Source organism: Triturus cristatus, chromosome 11 (genome assembly GCF_964204655.1).
Source record: "Triturus cristatus chromosome 11, aTriCri1.1, whole genome shotgun sequence".
Taxonomy (NCBI): domain Eukaryota; kingdom Metazoa; phylum Chordata; class Amphibia; order Caudata; family Salamandridae; genus Triturus; species Triturus cristatus.
The window spans coordinates 1,109,243,899-1,109,264,713 of record NC_140594.1 but is presented as its reverse complement, the minus strand read 5'-3'; the positions used below and the strand labels follow the sequence as shown (position 1 = coordinate 1,109,264,713).

The window sequence follows — 20,815 nt, the reverse complement described above, 5'->3', positions numbered from 1 at the left end:
TCTTCACTTCACTTTGGGCGGTTGAGGTACTAACTCCCTTCCTGCTGGAGGTACACACTAGACAGCCCCCACAAAAATAAAAACTGGGTTGACTCTATCCTGTATTTTCCCTAACTATGCAATTAACTAAACTAGTTTCTATGGCTGTTACTCCAAATGTAAACATGTTTGCCTCAACAAAAGTTCTCAACCAGAGGTTTATGCCTGTACAGCCAATTTATTATTTTCCTAATTTGATCTAAATATTGCCTATTCCAAATCTTTGTTTAATGTGACTGGTTGTGTATTTCACAAACATTATATCTTTCCGTTTGGTTAGTCATTGATACATTAAACTATTCCATTTGGATATCTGTCACATATCTATACAAGTCTTGTTATGTTATGCAGCAGAGTGCCAAAAGATCATTCATATATGGACATCGATGCCCGACATTGCACTTATTATTTTGAATTACAGGTTATTTACATATGAAATATTCTCAGACTAATTCCCTTTCTAACCACATATATTTATTACCTTCCTGATCTGTGCATTCCCAATTTATTGATGCCTATTTTAATATTGTTGGATTAGCAACAGATCTATGATTCGGTGATCAATTTTTCCAGCTATACCCTGCAATCTTCTGTAAGCAATATATGCATCAAAACCTTCTGACTGACAGGAGTTTTAAACAATAATTTTAAAATCATTTGCTTGTGCATTTTCTGAGGATAATATCTCACCTTCATCCTCTGGTATGTCCGTACATATGAACTATTCCACATATTTTAAAACCTTAAAGTCTCTATATTGACTGTTGTGGAGGTGTTCCACAGTGCAATGTTTTTTATTGAAAGTTCATACAAATTACAAAGCCACAGAGTTGTTGAATAAAGAACATATTGCAAACAGGTCAATATTCACAGAAGGCATTTAGGAGTCCTAAAGTTAGGACTCCTAACTTTACTACCCCTAAACTGAGAAAAATCCTAACTTTAAGACTTTCGGTATTCACAGAAGGCATTTAGGTGTCCTAAAGTTAGGAGTCCTAACTTTACTACTCCTAAACTGAGAAAAATCCTAACTTTAAGACTTTCGGTATTCACAGAAGGCATTTAGGAGTCCTAAAGTTAGGACTCCTAAGTTCTGTGAATACCGAAATGAGTAAGTGCCTTCTGTGAATACCAAAATGAGTAAGTGCCTTCTGTGAATACCAAAATGGTAGTAAGTTTAGGATTTTGTCTTAAGTTAGTTCTGTGAATCGGGCCCTTTATCAGATCGCCAGCGTTGTAAAATTAAGGATCTTGCCACCAATGCTGCGATGTGTAGGCTTTCATCTTTTAAAGTTATATCGGGGGAACAGCCCAAAACTGCAATTGATGCATCAATGGATATGGAAGGGTCTAAGGTGGATCTGAGATAGAGTTTAATTCCTTCCCACAGACCATTGATTTTGGGACATTCCGAAATGATATGTGACCATGTGCCACCTCTTTTGCGCAGCGGAAACACCCGTCCTCTATTTGTGGATATAAATTATGAAGGAAAGAAGAAGTCCTATAGATCAGCCATTTTGAGTAGAATTCATAGTGCTTAAAATTTGCGCCTCTAAGTGTTGATGCATTTAGGATATTAATTCTGTTCCATGTTGATATTGAGAAAGATTTTATCATATGGCAAGAGAGGTTTATCTTCCTCAAAGATTTGCACCCAGGCACTGATCCTCCGTTGAAAAGGGGAATCAAAGGCTTCACTAATATTTACTCTAACTGAAGTATTTTTTATATCGAATTATTCCAGCAAGGGTTTTATTCTGATAAATTACCATTTTAATATTGTTTTAGAATGCAGAAGCCGCATTTCGATCTCTGGCCATTGCTTCCAAGAGTTACCTACAGTAAAATCCCGGATCCACAGTGGAATGTTGAAATAGTTTTTCTTTGTAGCATTCGCATGTTTAAATAGCCTTTATTTACTTTGTATTTTATCGCACACTGCACATCAAAGCATCGGCTGCTCCTCTACAATGGCCAGGAGCATCGCCCCACTGACTCAGAGCCAGCAGCTGAAAAATAAAACAATATGTTACTATTGTTTTATTTTTCAGCTGCTGGCTCTGAGCTATTGTGTGCAGGGAGGAGCTGGGCCGGCCATGGGAGGGGGAGGAGGAGTGGTTAATGTGCACTTGTAAGTGTGTATGTCAGTTTGGCCGGCCATCTCAGGCCGGCCAAACTGACATGCGCACTTAGGTTTCTCCAACCCACCTGTATTGTACAGCCAGGTTGTAGAAATAGCACAGACTCCCTGTGCCTGAACGAGCATTAATTCAGCCCGCACAGGCCAATCCCCACACTGCTCTTATGATGGAATGGGGAATCCGATGCTGTCCCAGGGATGGCTGTGACCAGGAACAGAGGAAAGAAAGGCCGCCGGCAGCACCAGGTAAGTCTTGTTTTTAATTTTTTTTATTATTAACCCAAACCCACCCCTGCCGCGCTCTCCCCCACGCTTCCTGTTGGCTCCCTCTCCCCCCACCCCATCCATCAGCCCCACCGGTCTTTGTTGGACGCCAGTGCATTAAAGTTCAATAATTAACATAGTTTAAGTGAGCTGTAGTACAGATTATAACTATGTTCACATTATATTACCAATCCATATGTTCCTTTCACTACTTAATCCTCTCTGTATACTGTTTGCGCATTTTGATACAGTCACGTATAATTGTGATAAATGTTTGCAATACAGTCTCTCGATAATATAAATGTATGCTACTTCTCTGTGCAACATGTGAACTATATTTTGAGACAAATCAAATATTTTGCTTCGGATATATTATTTTTTCCATAACAAAACAAGCTGCTCTTTTGCTGTCCTTCCTTATTATCTTCTCTGGATAACTTCTTTATATGAATCTGTGTATTATCATTTGTTCTAGCTGGAAATGTTCTATTACAGTACAATTCCTCCTCATTTTTAAATGTTACCCTTATGGTTATGAATATGCATTCAGTATCACAATTAGTTAATGTATGCTTTCAAATCATTGAAGTAACAGTTGTATGATACAAAATAAGAATCCTTAAGTCAAGGAAATAAAATAATTGTGTACTGATGTTGTGAGAAAATCTTCAAATCATCTAATTTATATTCGGAGTCTCTATGATATTTGAAATATTTTTCCCTCATCTCCTAAAAATGTGCAAATGTTTTATTCTACGGCATCATTAAACATGTGCAAATGTATTCTATGGCATCATTTAAACTTACCCACAATTAATTTCCATCTCTTTAGGATATTGTATTTCAAAAGGAAACCAAAGATGGAAACATTGTTTGTACCAGCCGATGAACATCTGTACATGGAACATTGGGCGAAGGCCAATGCATGACAGGGACATTTGAAAAATGTCACCAGCATGGTATCATCTGTACACATCTTTGCTAGGATTTATTTATCATCTTCTATTACTGCTGAGACCACTAGTTTTAAAGTAATGAGTACTAAAATAGAGATGGATGTAAGATTTACCTACATCAGTGAGAAATAAAAGGAATTCATTGACTTGGAGATTCAAGTTGTGAATTGTTAAATCTGTAAATTTGTGAAACCTGCATCCACAATGGTGATACTTCATGCAAAGAATTTCACCTACAATCTATATTGCATGTGTAAGTGTTATGGGGAAAGTTAAACTGCAGAGCACAACAGACCAAAATAGACCTAGGGATAATGCACCGATTCACGCTCAGAGGATATCTAGGGTCGACTCCAAGAAAAGAAAAGAAGGAGCGGCCATTATTGATGGATAAAAATCACTATGTCTGTAATGCTAGATACAGTCAAAACAGAAAGACTGATATAAAGATATAAAAGCAAAAGGGAAACCTTACATCATCCAAACTTTGCTGCAGCTTTCAGGGTTGAGATTCCTAGGAGTAACTCTTTTCCAAGAGATTTCAGTCTCATATGTCTTGTGTTTCTAGCCTTAGCTCTAACATCTTCACCCCAGCCTCCTTGTTTTTGATTTTTGTTTTATCTCCCCATTGCCTGTTCCCCCTCTTTCACTCTCCAGTTTACCCTGCAGTTCTTGTCTCTTTTATGTTACAGTTTCTAGTTTCTATGTGCTTACCCTACCTTGTTTTTTCTCTAGACTTTCTCCTTGATGCCTTTCTCTTATATGTTTGCTACAGTTCTTAACTTCATTGTGATTGCCCTACTCCGTTCGGTTTCTAGTTTTCCTTTTTTGTCTTGGTAGTCCTCTGCTTACATTCCAGTTCTTCTGCCTTATGTGTGTATGTTACTTGAAGGCACTTCCTCTCTGCTACTTGCCTTGTGCTCTTAGTATTTCATAAGTGTACTATTTGTGCTCAACTGTGTATGTCTGTATTCCTTTTCTACATAGTTTAGGTACCGGATTTCAGGACGCAGTTCTTGCCGCATCCGTTTTAGTCTTGCTTTACTAGTAGTCAGTTCTAAGTGGCTTCATTGTAACTGAGTGATATTGCTATTGTGTTCTGAATGTCAACCATGCTCCCAACAGGACCCAAGGGGGCTTGTGTTGGGTCTAGATGTACAATCCTTGTTTCTGCTTTAGAGTCCTGACACAGAGTTACTTCTGCTGTCCCTTCTCCATAGGGTTTGTACAGGGACTATCCCTTCTCTATAGGGTTTGCACAGGGACAACCCCTTCTCTGTAGGGGTTACACAGGGACAATCCCTTCTGTATAGGGGTTGCACAGGGACAATCTTTAAGAATAATCTACAGAGACAGTGAGTTTCCATATCACTGTCATTCTGAGCTTTACCTGTCTACAACATTAGTGGTAAACGAGTGTGCCGCATCGGTTACTGGTTTCTTTCACTTTACGTTCCTTTGCTGCCTTCTCTGTCCTGTTTCTATCCCTTACCCTATCTGTGCCTGCTCTTTCTTATATAAGTAGGCTTTCCGGTTTTCAGTTTCTATTTTTGGTAAATTCTGGTGGTGTTTTTTCAGTATTTTCCAGTGATTTCAATACCTCAAAAAACAGTGCTTTTCAGTGGTTACTCGTTTTCGCCCCATAAAAAACAACTGGAACAGTGTTTTACCGGTGTTTATGGAACGCTTTGCTTTTATTATTGCTTGTTTCTGGAAAACATTTCGTGCAACCATCTATGCTACACCAAGTCAAGGAATCCCTCAACAGAGGCCCTACAGAAGATGCTTAACTACCAATTCTAAGGGTAAAAGCATTGGTCTGATGCCTACTGCATTGCAGCACGTTCCTCCCACAGACATATATAAATAAATACTGCCACAAAGGTGCTCATGAAGAGGTGGATGTGGTGCGAGTTTCGAAACTTGACTGTGGTCGCTTACAACCGGGGCTGTAGATGGCTTCTCAGTCCAGCCCCATTCTGAGATACCTCTCAGTCTATGTGGTGTCAGCAACAGGCATCTCTTGTTGTGAGTGTAGTGTCCATAAGTTGCAACTCTTGTGCTCTGAGTGGTGTCTGTAAGTAGCACCTCTCCTTGCAATGCTATCAGAGAGAGGCACCTCACATTGACTGCACCTGAGAGACACTGTCCTAGCTGTATTTGTGTAACTGTGGGATGGTGGTGGTATGCATCTGTGTAAGGATGGTGTGCAAGCTGAATGTGGCATTGAAAAGGGGAGTAAGTTTAGGGAGGTGGTGTAGGAGTAGGTGTGTGCATGGATGAAAATGTGAGAACGCTGTAGGTCAGTGTGTGCGTGGAGTTGGATGTGGGAGTGTGGGGAGCTTGTGTGTGTGTGTGTGTGGCTGTCATTGTGGAATGTGGGAACGCTGTAGGTGTTAGTGGGCATGTAGTGCTGGAGGTAGGAGTGTGGGAAGATGGCATGGGTACGATTGTGGTGGTCTGTGTTGGAGTGCGGGAATGCTGAGGGTATGAGAGTAGGTGGGGTGGTGGTGTGGTAGTTTGGTGCAAGTGCTGGTTGGTATGAATGCCGCTGTCATTTCTATTGTCAACAATTTCCCTGCATACCCGGGCCAACAACCTATCGGTCTGCAATCTGAGGATGCGCGGGTTAATTTCGTGCAGGTTCTTTGTCCATTTCTTTAGTTTTATTTTTAAAGAGACATCCTCAGCCTGCTGTCCCCTCCCTCAGCCTCCGTTTCCTGAGCTCAGAAGCAGTTGAGGCCTGAGATAAGGATCGCGCAGACGGGTCAAGGTGTGAGCAGCTTGTGTTGGCGGTTCCTCTTTGCTTCACCACCCCAGACCCTGGCGCCACCTGCAAATAAAATATCAAAGTGGCGGTGTTTGTAATGGGGGCACTTTGCAGCCGGCCTTTGTCTTGTGATGGGACAGGGTGCGGGTGGGGGTGTTTGCATGTCTTATGAAACACTTTTACCCAGTGTTATCTTGACTTTAGATAAGCCGTCTCGGGAGCCACGCTGATGTAAAAGTGATAAGATAATCGTTTCAAATATTTATAAAGATATCTTACCCTTGCCTGGAAGAGAGTATTTTAAAATCCAATCCGTAGGGCATTAGGACGTAAATACAGCATGCAAGTTAAATGCGCATATCTTCTTGCTACTGTAATTTTACTATTTATGTCTGTTAATTTTATATTTCTTGGTTATTTGGTATTGTGTATTGGAGATATTGTGCCCCAACGTCACTACAAAGCAAACCCAACGCCAACTTCCGAAGTGAGGTTTGTCATTAATTTCTACCATTTGAACATTTTTGTTTTCGACAAAGGACCTGCAAAGTATCTTAAAACGTGTGCAGTAGGCACCCTATTCCATTAAAATATATTTCTATCATTTGATTTTCATGGAACAAAGGACATCAATACTCTTGATGTACACACAATGACGTTCCAGAAGAGAGATGGGAAACTAAAATAAGTATAGATTCTACAGGGTTAGGCCCGTCGTGTTTTGCTGTTGTCTTGTACTCAGACATGTGCCAAAACCGCAGGCAATGAAGACTGTTTCTGCACTCAGCTTTGCCCCCAGGGGGTCTGAGAAGGGGCGAAAGAACTACAAAGCCTCGTTAAGCAAATGGTCTTTTTAAAGACCTGTGAAATACTCGGGTGCAGCCGCAGTAAGACAGACGGCAGACCGCAGACCACAACAGCTCCTCTCCCCCACTTCAACTATGAAAACCAGTGACACTCGGTTTAAACCGGGTCCGCTGATTTTCATCCGGTAGGGTACTGACGGTTAGAGTCGGTTTTAACCGAATTCCGGACAGCCTATATATAAGCCATTGCCTGCTCCTCTGTTTCGATACACAAACTATGCTCCATAGATTGATGTTTCTGGACCTTAGGGGTGCTGTCAGAGACCCATAACATATGCAGTTTAGATTATAAAACACAGAAAAGAGTCAATTATGTTATTTGATGTGATCAGTAGTGTGGTAGGTTAAAAGCACCAGTGAGAACCACATTGACAAAGCCTTTGGAGAGCACAAAAGACTTACATTTGGATCAGAAGTCGCAGCCACAAATGTAATGAAATAATCATACAAAGTAGAGCAGAGATGCTACACAGGTTGTGTTTGTGTGAAGTACTGAAGTGTGCTCCAGTGCTGACACACCGACATAATAATTCTGAGAATGCTCCAATCAGCCAAACATTTGCAAACAATGTCACCGCAGTCGAGGCTTTGCTACCAGGAGTTGCACATGTGCATCCAGTCCGCTCTTGAGGGGGCGGAGTCCAGCCACAGGGACATCAGCATTTTAAGGGAGTCAAGTACCTCAGGAGGGTGGGTGTCGCCGGGACGTTGCATACCGCTTTGCCGGGTTCCTCAAACATATTAGTAGCCTATATAATATTACAGAGTGCTTAGTGAACCACCTCTATGACAGCGTGATGGCTGCTCTTCAGTCCGTCACAGTCACTGTGTGCATATTTGCAGATCACTGGTTTTATTATTGTATTGCCTGTGGTCCATTGGTTTGCACAAGCTGCTACCACATTGTGCACAGAAACCCACACTACGTGTGCCGTTACTTAATACATCTTTTCATGATCCTCTGCTTGCTTGTAGATGCTTCTTATTGGATAGAACACACCTGCGGAGTGCCTTAAGGTTCACGCTCAGTCCCACCCTCTTGAACGCATACATGATCCCTACATCATCAACATCCTCTCCTACACTGACCACATACAACTCATACTCGGCCTCTCAGAGAAGACCCCCAACACAAGAACAAGTTCACCGCCTGATTGAGCGAAGACGCTGACTGGAAGAAAGGCAACTGTTTCAAGCACAACACTGACGAGACAGAAGTAGGGATCTTGGCAAGAACACCTTACCATGGGACTCCAACTGGTGCCCGGCCGAACTTGGACCCACACCCAGAACCCACGCCAGGAACCTTGGAATAATACTCAACAGCAAACTGGACATGCACAAGACAAGAAAGCCCCTGCTTCCATACCTTGAAGATGCAAAGGAAGATCTTCAAATGACTCCCAAGCAACACTAGAAAAACTGTCACCGACGCCTAACTCACTAGGAGACTACAAACCATCCAGACCTCGGCAGCCAGACTCATCCTCAACCTCTCACACAGAACTCACATCACACCACATCTGAGCGAGCTCCACTTGTTCCCGATACACAAACATGCTCAATTCACACTCCTCACACACAACACACACATTCAAGGCACTTCACTACTCAGGCCCCATCTACCTGAACATTTGCATCTCCTTCCAATAACCACCTAGGCAACTCTGCTCCGCTGGACTCACATACATCCCCCACATACACAGAACTCGATCAGGACGGGCGTTCTCTTACATCACTCCAAAAGCCTGGAATGGCCTCCCACTTCACATCCGCACCTCCTCCTCTCTTCTTGAATTCCACAAAAAGCTGAAGCCCTGCCTTTTCAATTAACCAAACTCCCATAGGCAGGGCTGGGCATACACACCTGCTGGGTGCCAGGATACCTTCACAGGTGATAATGTGTTTTACAAATACACATAACATAACAACATAACATTTTATGATTTTGAGAATAACAAGGAAGACTGACCCTGCCCCTTCCTTGTAAACCTTTCAGATTAAGGCAGCCCTCAGGAAGTCTCCTAAATTCCTAACAGACGTATTCACCTTTGCGTTCTCCAGGGTGCTGACCTAGGCTGAAGCGAATGACGGCTCTATCAAGCTCAGAAAAAGATCATTCAAGCATCTTCACGGCTGGAAGGGAGGTGATGGTAGTGGAAACAGATTGGCACATGCACAACCAGCAGACTTACTATCTCTTTGCTGTCCTTGTCGAATGTCGCTTTCACGAACAGGGATCCTAAGGCAAAACCCAGCGTATCATCCGTGTTAGAGATGCAGGTCTGCCAGCGAGGTGTACACGACTGATGGGGAGAAAGAGAGAGCAATGTATAACATGGTCTGCAAGGAATCACTAAAGAGTCTAGTTACAGGTGTTGTTATACTTAAATGGCATCACCCGTGCAAAGACTGGGACATCGGGCTCTCTCTAAACCTAACCAGTCCATGAGAAGGCTCTGCTAGAAATGTTTGATAACATGTTTCTGGTTTTTTTAGCATGTTTCCCTTCCCTTTGTGTCTCTTCCTTCAGGGGAATGTGAAAGGCAGAACATATGTGTGATGGTAGAGAGTAGGGTAAGCCACAATCAAATACAATTACAGCCAGTTCAACAAACACTGGCAATGCCAATATGTCTGGCTTACAACTGAAAGTGCCTTTTGTGTCATTATTTTTTTTTAGGAACTTAATAAGTAACCATGCATGCACTTTGTCACTGACCTATGCACTCATGCTCCCATTCATCCTTCCACTGACTTATTATTGCATTTGCGCTTTGATACAAACACCATAAAACACACAGCAGCAACATATGCAAGATAAATTAAAAGAATGGCACATAAACACACCCGCCATATTCTTGTAAAAATAAAATTAAATAAAGTAGTGGGTGTCTGTCATGCAGAGGTATTGTACATACACTATCATTGTTTTACTGTTCCAGCATGGTCACCACGCTTAGAACCAATGTGTTGGCCATCTTGGAATGGTAAAACGATGATGCACTGTGGGTAATAGTTTTAAGGAACAATGGTCCCATTCACATAAAATAAATATAATACCACAATTGATACAATGAGAAATTGGGTTTATATATATAGTCAATGCAGGGAATATTAGTCGATGCAGTACAATATCAAACAACCCAAAAATAATAAACCGGTGAGTGAGTTTAACTGTGACAGGGTAAAAGGGGAAATCAGCCGATTTCCTAAACCCAGGCAGGTGACTTAAAAGGTGATTTTTTAGGCAGTAACAAAAAGTCAAATCGGCATCTCATACTCCAACAGTTAGATAACAGTTATTATAGAGTTTAGAGATGGTAGTCGACGACGTTTCGATCCCCTTGGAAATAGTGGGATCTCTTCAGGATAAGTTGATGACAGAAATGCCTGGGAAGTTAGCAGTGAGTAAGCCGGGAGTGCCACTTGGGCTAAACCGGCAAAACCCAGACGGTACACTGACCACACAGGGTCGGGGGGGAAGGAATGCAGATAACGGAGGTGCGGGTATGGCGTGTAATTGGCGGCCGTGGAGAAGGCAGCTCACGGGAGAAGCAACAGAATGTTCATCGAGTCCCGACCGGGGCAGGAATCCAGATGGGAAATGCGCGTTCAGTGCGTGGTGTCCCGGAGAATTATAATGGAGCGGTAATCCATGGCGCCGAACGCTCAAAGGACCGGTATCAGTCTGGAAGGTTCAGGGGCTCGTAGAATGCGAGCGGTCCCGTCCGACTTCTAGGGTTTCCTTGTCTCTTACTCCACACTGTGGGTAATGGCATTCCATAATGCTCGTCTGGTTTAGAGGAAAGATCACATGGGATGCCGTGCACTGCAGATGAAATGAGCAGCAAGTAAGCAAACCTTAAGGGGACTCAGGAAAACTCCCAGTCTATAAGGCCACAAACACTGATGCACTCAAGGACTCACAATGAACCTTTCAATAGCCTGTGTTTGCTTTGTTCGCCCTAAGTTGTCAGGTTATGCCCAGACGTGGGTCCCTTGCTCACTTTGCCACTGGATTCAAGCTAGCCTGGCTGATCAAGGGTGTTACCCAGAAACCGGTCCCAGGATGCTTGTTTCTGGTTCAGGGAAGAATTGGCTTGGCAGTTCGGGCTGGACTGTTCCCACGAGGCACAGGGTCACAACTGATTTGCTTATAGCTGTGTCTGAACTGAGGTGGCGAAGTGAGCTAAAGAATGATGATGGAATCAAGCCAGAACTGTGACTGGGGGTGAGTGTCTGAAAAGTTTCAATGCTCCGTACATCATCTCCTTGTGTTTGCTTTGTTCGCCACCCATTGTCCCTCCAGCGCTGCCAATGACAGTACCAACGTACAACTAACCATCACACTCCTACAAGTGTGACAATTCAGACTATTCCAGACCACCCATAATAATGACACAAGTGGAAGGTATTATTAGTTTATAATGTATATTGACTTAATAAACACAGTTATTGAGCCCAACTTCAACATAGGTAGACTGCGCCACCAAGTGGTGAACTATCACCAGAGCCGGATTTGACAATTAAGTGCCAAGGCCCAGCACTGGAAACCACCGGCTCAAATTAAGCATTGAGATTCCTCCATCATTGGCTCTTGGCAAACATCACTTACCTTTCTCACTGATGCATCGTCTGATAATCACAACTGCAAAGCTAGAACTCTCATATAAGGTATGCAGGAATTTGGTATGCTCTCATCTGGTGTTAAGATTACATGCAAATCCAAGCTACGCTATTTTGGTTGACTTTAATTGATGGGGCTTTGAATGGAATCTTGCGGGAGGGTGTTGTGCTGTTCCTATCTTGTCCCCCCTACTTTGAATAACTTCGGATTTTGGTGCTACGCAGTATAAAGCTAGTCTGCCATTTGAGCAGCTTTGCATCATGGTGCGCCATGTAGTGTGTTCCGAGCTTCTGAGCTAAAGCACGATAAATAATACCCATGGTATCTTAAAGGTAGAAGTGAACTCATGGGATGAGACATGAAGAATATGACTGAGCTCCAAAGAGGAGATAGAGCGGGTCATGTAGCCCCTGGTGGATGGTGTGCCTGTACGCCTGCAGGGCGAGGTCATAGCCTGCACCACCCTGGCAAGGGAATGTCTGCTCTATTTAGAAACCTTGCATGCCTGGCAAGGATCTCTGTGCTGTGCAGGCACTGTATAGGCGATGCAGTGCCCCCTTCTTAGCAATGAAGGTTTCCTGAGTGTGCACCATGTTTAAAGCACCCACTCAGCAAACTTTTTAAAAACCAGCTCCCAAATCAAGGGGTTGAATTCCAGAAACAAAAAATGAATGGTGTGATGCACAAGGACTTTTCTCCTTACGTAAGGTTCATTGTACATCTCCTCTGCACATATGTGCCATGCCTTGCGTGGCAGACCCAGGCAGGGTAGATGAGTGACATTCGCCACACTCTAAATGTGACAGGACAACGGTCTCTGTGACCTGGAAGCTCTTTGGCTGACAAGCTGCCAGGTCAGAGGTTTATGATGCCAGAGATGGCAGGGGCTCCGCCAATGTAAACACAGCACTTCCCCCGACCCTTAATGGTAGGAGAGATATTATGGGAAGGAGACCTGAAGGATAGGAGTGATGCCCTGAGGGAACCATGATGCAGAATGAATAGACCTTGCTCCATGATACGAAGGTGACAGAGAGATACGTCAGTTTTAAAGAAGGTATAGGTTGGTAGGAGAATAAGATTAAAGGGAGACTTCTGTGATGGGCAAGGCAGTGCAACGGGCTCAGTTTCTTGAAAGGTGCCAGCAGAATGAGCATCCTCAATTGTGTGATGGGGTGAAATGGACAATTGGCATAGGACTGGCTCAGTCTCCTCGACAGAAGCCAGTGCAGTTGGCTTATATAATCTTCTGAGGAGGGTTGGGGCACGGTATGAGAAGGAGGCATGAGGTAGTATAAAAAGCCTGGATGGCATCTTTCTAAATCAGCATATGCCCTGGAGGGCCTGATGCATGCTAGATTTTCAGTATCAGTGCATAAGATAATTTTACAACAAACCTAAATGGCATTTAACTACTTATTGTGAACTTCTGGCAAAGATGAGGACCTACATTGGACACCCTTGGTTTACGTTTATGAGGTAGTCTGTTTTCTTGGAGAAATTAGTCAGTAGGATAAAAGGCTTTATTTTCTTTGGCATGGCAAGGCAGGCAGGTATACAAGAGACTCATGCTCCGGAGACCGGTCAGTCAGTGAGGAGAGCGTGTTTCATGGGACGGTAAGTCGGGGGTAGACAGGAAATCTGGATATGGATTATGCAGAATGGTAATGTCAGTAGAATTGTGTCTTCTTCCTAGTAGAGGGTATGCAGTAGGATGAGAGGCCTTGCCTAATCAGGGAGAGATTAGGGTATCTTCAGGAGGGAAATCTTTCAGATGAAGCCAAAGTATTACTGAGTAAATGCGATCTCACCTTTTTTGTGCCATACAGCACCTCCAGCAGCTTCTCCTGGGCACTTTCAAAGCGGGTGTCCAAACTGGAGGCCATCTTCTGCACCAGGTTCCACATGATATAGTTGTTCAAGATACTGAAATTAGAGCAAAGAAATAATTGCAGAAGCATGTTGGCAAATGGCCAGTGATGGGTGAAGCTTGCCAGTGGTTACAAAGAGTTTGTGATTGAAATCAGAGTTGCTATTAAGGCATGTTAAAGTGAGTCAACAGAGGAACCAATGCTCCTCAGGACAGAACCCTAGCAAAAACCAATGTAAAGACCTGGGTCAGCCACACGGTCATCGATGGGTAGCTTCAATAAATGAAAGACAACAACAGCTTTCAGCGCTTATAAGATCAGATTGATGCATGTCTGAGGCAGGCAAAAAAGTCTCCTAGCGTCCCACATCGCAGTGTATCTCATTTAGAACGCTATGATTTTCCCATCACTATTTCTGTCAAGTTGGACAGTTCTTTCAATATGATGATTCTCTATCATACCACCCATTCTCTCTTCCTGAAATCTAATCTTCTAATGGTTGCCCTTAAAGGTATGTACTACCATGCTGAAGACTGTGGAATGTCTGTGCTTTGCCTATCACAAAAAAGCCTGTTGGTGATTGTTCTCTTTCCAGATTTCACACTCGACTCAAATTAGCTGGGAGCTTGCACAGAAGGACTTAATTGAGGACCGTCGGCTGTAAAGAGGACCAGCAGCCAACAGGAGTGGTTTCTTTATCAGAGAATCACAGTGCCTGCAGTAGAAGCGAATCAAGGCAGTAGAGAATTAAGTGTACCATACTCCGATATTGAGAGGTTGCAGTTACATAAGTGCGGATTGCACTCTCACAAGTAGGAAAACGTATAGAAGGTGTTTCTGCGGTGATGAGACCCATACAGTCTTGCAGACCCGGGCTAGCATCATACTAGAGGTATCACTGACTTCGAACACATACATGCATTAACGGTACCGGCCCTTTGTATAGTGTAAATTAGTGACCTGGAGCCAGGTTTACCACTGGTTTGTTACTCCCACCAAGATCTCCATGGTACTACTTCTGGTCTCCTCACCTCTCTAGTCTAGTGCAATGCTAGGGCTGAGAGTCATAAAAGGCATTCTGGGTTTACACGATGTGGTACCAGAGTATCGTAGTCAAAATATCTTCTACAAAAATATTGTGTCCAGAATATCATTTACAAAAATATTGCCCACTGGAGTAATGGAGTATGTCCAGTTATGGAGTATGACTGGGGGGTTCCTCAGGCATTCGGAGATGCATGGAACATAAATCTGACCCCCTTCTGAGCAGGTACTACTTTCTGAATCTCCTATTTTGAGAGCACTTTGAAAATCCAAGGTATGTCTCCTCATTTACACACAGCTTTATTTTGTATACCTCTGTGTAATATGAAAATTGCAAATGCCTGACTGTCTTCTCTGACCAGGAGCCTTCAAACAAGAACCCATCACCGGAAAGAGATAGAGAATGAAACAACCAGATGTCCAATTCAGGAAGAAAACGAAACTGGCAACGCCCCAAACCTCATGGAACTATTTTAAATGCCTATTTTAAGTTATACAGTGAATGGAAATGTAGCAGTTAAAATCTCTCTACTCACCCATGTAAAAGAGCCAGCCTTCAGGGTACATGTAAAGTGATTACTTTATGATTAGCAAGTGATACTCTTTGAGTGACAATACTGTTTCATCAACCATTTACACTTGAGAATGTTCTACAGAAGAACTATTTCTTTATTCAAATCCTCAGACGTCCAAGCAGCAGATTTGTGCTAGCGAACAAATGTGGCATCCCATATCACACATAACATCAAACATCATATCACACGTAATCACAACACATTTAACTTTGTGCTGCGTATATATAAAATATCACATCACACCCTACTGTATCACAAATATCACACATCACATCACATGTAAAGTCACACAAAACCATATCACGCATTGCTTCATGTCATTCTGCATCAGTTCATCAGGGGACGGCCCTTCTTACTGATCTCTTGGGACACCTGCCCCCAAACAGTCCATCCATACCTCTTGTCGGTGGTATTGATGAGATCGGACACCTGCTGCAGGTACTCCTTTCCATAGAGTACCACCGGCTCTGTGTCGTTCAGGTCAAGCGGGGATAGTGCAAAGGATATGTAATCCATCCAATCGATGGCTGGGGCCAGGTACTGCAAAAAAGTCAAAATGATGAAGAATGAGACAGTGGGTGATACCTGAGAAAGCAAACTGTGGCAGAAGACATGGGGGAGTGATGTGAAGTTCTCCTAATAAAACCCCTGTCTATAGGGATCATTCACATGGAGTTTGTGCATAATTCAAATAATAAAAAACACAACCATAAAAGTACCACCTTTGTACCAGGGAAAGAGGAAAAACACATTGAGAGAATCATAAAGTTCCCAAGAACATATAAATCACAGCTAACAGCAATTAATAGATGGAAGTGACAGAGAAGAGTTAAATAAAAGGTGGTTTCTCATTTCTGTTCTCCAAGGGTTGCTCAGAACAACATTTAGATCAACATATCCTAAGTCTAAAATCCACATATGTTGAACATATTGTGCCTCGGATCTTTAAATCAAGTCTGGGCTAGGATTCCATGACTTTAGAAAGACACCACGTTCCGTATCCAATGGCGCTCGATGAATGACAGTCTTTCTGAGTTAGCACTATGGACAAGTGAGGAAATAAACAGATAACACCTTAACTTAATGGAACTACAGAGGTGTTGCGATGCATGAGCGTCTGAGCATCTTCAAAAGATGAACATAGAATGAGACCCCTAAAGTTATCTCGCCTCTTGAACACGCCTGTTGCCCTCGAGTTCAAAAGCCTCCCATGTACACCATAGTCAGTGTTTAGGTTGATTTCCTATAGCACCCAGGACCTAGTTTCCTTGATTGTTTGTGATGGCTTTGAGGTTGTTTTGCTGTGCTGTCCATTTGGCTGGGGCTCAAAGTTCACCGTACACGGCAACGACAGGTGGTAATGTTTCACATATGTTCGCTTTAGCACTTGTGCCTGGTTGCGGAAAAGGACAGTGCCTGTGGCACACACATGTAGATTGTCTGACTATAGAGAGTTCGACAAGACATGGGGCTTCACTATAGAATTTCTAGCGATGGAATTTAACAAACTCACCTGCCCAAGATATCTGCACGTTCTCCGACTCACTGGGGCACTTCAAGCAACTGCATGACACATCCCGCTGGGACGGGCATAGAGCGTAGGTGTCGCGCTCTCAGGTCCCTTGACCGATCACCTCTAATGGCTGCCGAGGTTCTCTCTCTACTGCCATCTCTCCTTACTTTCTTAAATACTTCCCGACCTATCCATTTCTATTTCTACCTACTGTGATATTAGCCCCCCCCCCCACCGGCCAATGGATGTAGGTGGTGGCTATTGTTTTTTGCTATAAATCAATAAAAAAGATTTAAACCATAAGAGGCAATCATTGTAAAAAAGATAAAAGGTGAACTCCAGGCGTGTTACACATTTCAGATGGTCACTCAGTGACCGGACCAGACTGCATGGAAGGGAATGTCAGCGTGAGCTGCCAGGGCAGAATGGAATTCTAATACCCCTTTGCTAAAGAACAGTGAGCTTGATTTTCAGGTGTTTCCAGAAAAAAGCAGCAATTGTGGTTTTCACTCAAAGAAAACAAGAACGCCCCACCCTAGTCCCAGGTGGCTCTTCATATACATGTGCGTCATCAGTCCAGCTCAAAGGTTGTGGTGAAATGATGCTTCCTAGGGCAGGAAAACCTTTACCTGGCTGTGGAAGTGCTCTGCAGCTCCACTGTTGACAGTCTGTGCAGACAGATAATAAGGCTTGATTATAGCAAGAGGGAAAATGGTTGTGTTGCGTTGCAAAGTGGTTTCATCGTGTCCTCCTGGGAGCGATCCTGCGTCACGGTAATGCACAATTACTTCTTAAATATAGATGACATTGAGTGCCTGGAAAAAGCTAGTAAGATGATTCAGGCACATTAAACGTCTTGAGTGAAATTCATAGGTAATGTAATTAAAACAAGGAGGGACATATGTGTAGAATGGTTCCCAACACTTTATTATTGCCATAGTAAAATATGTGCCCAAGTGAATATAAAGGTGATGCTATATTTGCATAGTAATGATGGCTTGGTGCCAAAAATTAAATGCATGTGTAGCTAAATTATATGTTGAACCTATGGAACATTTGGACACCCCGTACCAAGCTTACCTGCTCCAGCAGAGAGGAAGCGTGCTGGAACTTGGAGGGTGCCCTGTCCACGGGCACTCTCAACGGCTCCAGTCCTGCTCAGGCGAGTCGGCTGCACGCAAGCGTCATGGCAGCACTCGGCAGGCATGGCTCTCCTCTGCGCTCCTCCTGCAGTGAAGGTGTCCACGCTCCCAAAGGCGGAGGGTTGATTACGATGGTCCTGATCTCGAACCTGTTAAGGCGGCGATGCTACCACAGCATCCTCAGTCGATCCAAGGGGTCAGGCCAGATGCAGTCCTCATTGCCCCTGGTGACCGAAGAATCAACGCTGCTGACACTTCCCGGGCTCCCATGCGATCCACACAGCCCCTCTTGGCATACAGGGATTCAACGCAACTGTCAAAACCAGGCTTCATCCCTTGCCGATGGCAGTCCTTACCGGCCGCCTGGCATACGTTGTCACTTCTACGGTGTTAAACAGGCTTCAGCCCTTCTCTGCATGGCAGGCTTTTCCATGGCAGCCCCTCCTGGCACAAGGGGTCGCCACAACAGTTCCGCATATGCTTCTGCCTTTCCCGCACAACAATTCTTTACAAGGCTATCTTCACTGCTGTCCTCTCCTGGCATACGGGTTTCACCGACTCAAGCCTGCACATGGGGTATGACCCAATCGGGGCAGCAGACATCTCCTCACACCTCTCACTGGGAGTTCACTTAAAAGGGCTCCCCATTGGACCTCGCTCCCTCCTACGCTCTCCTCTTCCTCACAGGGCACACTGGTCTTGGCAAGCAGGCTGACTCTGGTGCTCCAGGCTCCAGGGCAGGTGGCCTTAGCTCCCCCAGTTATGTCTTCTCACCCAGCAGAGTCTTGCAGAGTTTCCCCTCCTCACACAGCCTGCTTGGCTGCTTGGCAGTTCACACTTTTTGGGGTATCAACCTCCCCTTCTGATAGTTGATTTCCAGAAACCAAATGTGATTTAGGGTCTGGTTTTTTGTAATTTTATGTTGGGATTCTGCTTCTTTTAAAGTACACACTTCTCCTCTTCCTCTTGAAAAGATGTCTGTGACAGCAGAAGAGCCCTTGAAGCTGCCCGTCCCACAATACAGTCCATGGGAGTGACTAGATTTCACACCTGCATGGCAGACGCAGTGATATGTGCATCAAAAGGTTAATCCTGGGCTCCCAGCTCCAGTCTTCATGATTCCCTTATCAACCCCATCTCCTTCATGAGATGCGTCCATGCCCTTATGATTCCCTTATCAACCCCATCTCCTTCATGAGATGCGTCCATGCCCTTATGATTCCCTTATCAACCCCATCTCCTTTATGAGATGCGTCCATGCCCCTTCCTTGTGATCTCTCACTGGATCAAAAAAAAACCTTTGAAGTGCACAGAGGGAGCCTCACTCTCCCTCTCCAGTTTGCCCCACACAGCTCACAGGAGTGCAGCAACACACAAATCTGTCTCTGGGATTCCTCCTTCTCATGTCTTCACCAGGCAGGCCTGGGCCTCCCAAACTGGAACCCAGGGTCCTCCATGTAATGTACCATTACAAGCACACTTCCACTCAGTGTGTGTACACAGCACACACACTGTCCAGCACTGCTACTTCCATGTATTGTGCCATCACAGACACATACACTCAGCAAACTCATTCACTCTGCGCACGCTGCTCAGTAATGTAGCCTTTCTGAGTTGCCTCTTGCAGGCACACATGCATTCAGCACACACATTCACTATGAGCGCACAGTACCACACTACATCCTTTATGTGCTGTACTCCCCAGAGGTACACGTACACCACCATGCACGCACTGCACAACAGTGCTCTATCCCTGTACTGTACCCTTTCCAGGCACACATGTATACAGCACAGAGTCACCTCTCCTGCGCTGCACAGTACTTCACACTAATTTGACGTAGGCCAAGGATGAGTTAACCACACAGCAGTGGAACTTCAAAAAGGTGAGTAGGCCTATAGGTCTCACTCCAGTGACACAGGATAACAAGCATTGGCATAGCCAATAGGTCTCGTATTTGGGACCTTATAAGTGTTTAGTTATGCAGCACAATATCCTTGGTGCAACAACATCAACTGTTGCAGGGCTAAAAACTTATAAGGTCCCAAAGGCAGACCTATTGACCATGCCAATGCTTGTTCAAGAAGCGACAGCATTGATTCTAGATTTCTTTGTTATGTTTGTAATGCTTCAGAAACCTGCACATAATTTCCTGGTGGATGAAAGGAGTTATTCAGCGTTAGTTTAGGTAAACAAGAAATAATCATTACTGTCAGCCGACCCTTCACTCAGTGTGCTATTAAAAAGTCTTAATGTTTCCTTTGGTGTTTTATTTCTCCTTTCCTGGGCAAATATACTCAGATCTACATCAGGGAGAGTGTACTCCGGGGGTATTATTTCTGAGTGAGTCTCTCCATTACTACCCAAATTTGTCAAATGTTCTTGATGCGGAACACAGGTGGCTCCTGACAATAGTTGGGTATTTAAAGGAATGTTTTCACTTATTTCATTTGAGCCCATTTCTTGGAATGTAGAATCCTTTACTGCATTCTCATTCTTTTTGGAGGATTGTCTTCCTAATGGTGTAGTTTTCTGTTTAGGGAAAAATTTGAGAATGGAGGAAAAACCCTCTAACGAACCAGCATGGAGAAATTTGTTTCCTTACTCAGTGCTACCGGTGGCCTTTTCATTAAAACTGAGCAACTTCTTAGCTTTTTATTAGTCGTTCTCCCCAATACTTCAGCAATATTAGTTAGGATAATCCAGGCATGTCACTGCTGCTGTAGGGTCAAATACCTGACAATTTTGTTCTCCAAAATAATGACAAAAGATTGGCCAGCCCAATCCAGTAAGAGCAAGGGTGTAATAGTTAAGTAATAATAAATGTCGGCCAGAAGTTACCTTGCCTTGTGTCCACAGGGGATATTGTGGGAAGAGGAGAGCCTCAAACCTCTTGACTACTTACAATCTAAGGCCTTACTGAACACTAAGCCATCAATGGAACATCGGTAAAAACAACAGGCCCTCGAGGGCCAATGTCCTCCAGGAGCAGGGCTGGACTGGG

At 43.9% G+C, this 20,815-nt stretch overlaps 1 protein-coding gene across 3 annotated transcripts in view; it reads right to left on the bottom strand.

Annotated features, from left to right (window-relative positions):
* Positions 1 to 20,815, bottom strand: part of ECE2 (endothelin converting enzyme 2) — a 246,486-nt gene that overhangs the window by 23,780 nt on the left and 201,891 nt on the right. For all 3 annotated transcript variants that reach the window (XM_085635580.1, XM_085635581.1, XM_085635582.1), the window contains exons 9-11: positions 15,556 to 15,698; positions 13,480 to 13,594; positions 9,234 to 9,344 (exon numbers count right to left, since the gene is read on the bottom strand). In XM_085635580.1, the coding sequence (XP_085491706.1) occupies positions 9,234 to 9,344; positions 13,480 to 13,594; positions 15,556 to 15,698 (369 nt within the window). The remainder of the gene's footprint in view (positions 1 to 9,233; positions 9,345 to 13,479; positions 13,595 to 15,555; positions 15,699 to 20,815) is intronic.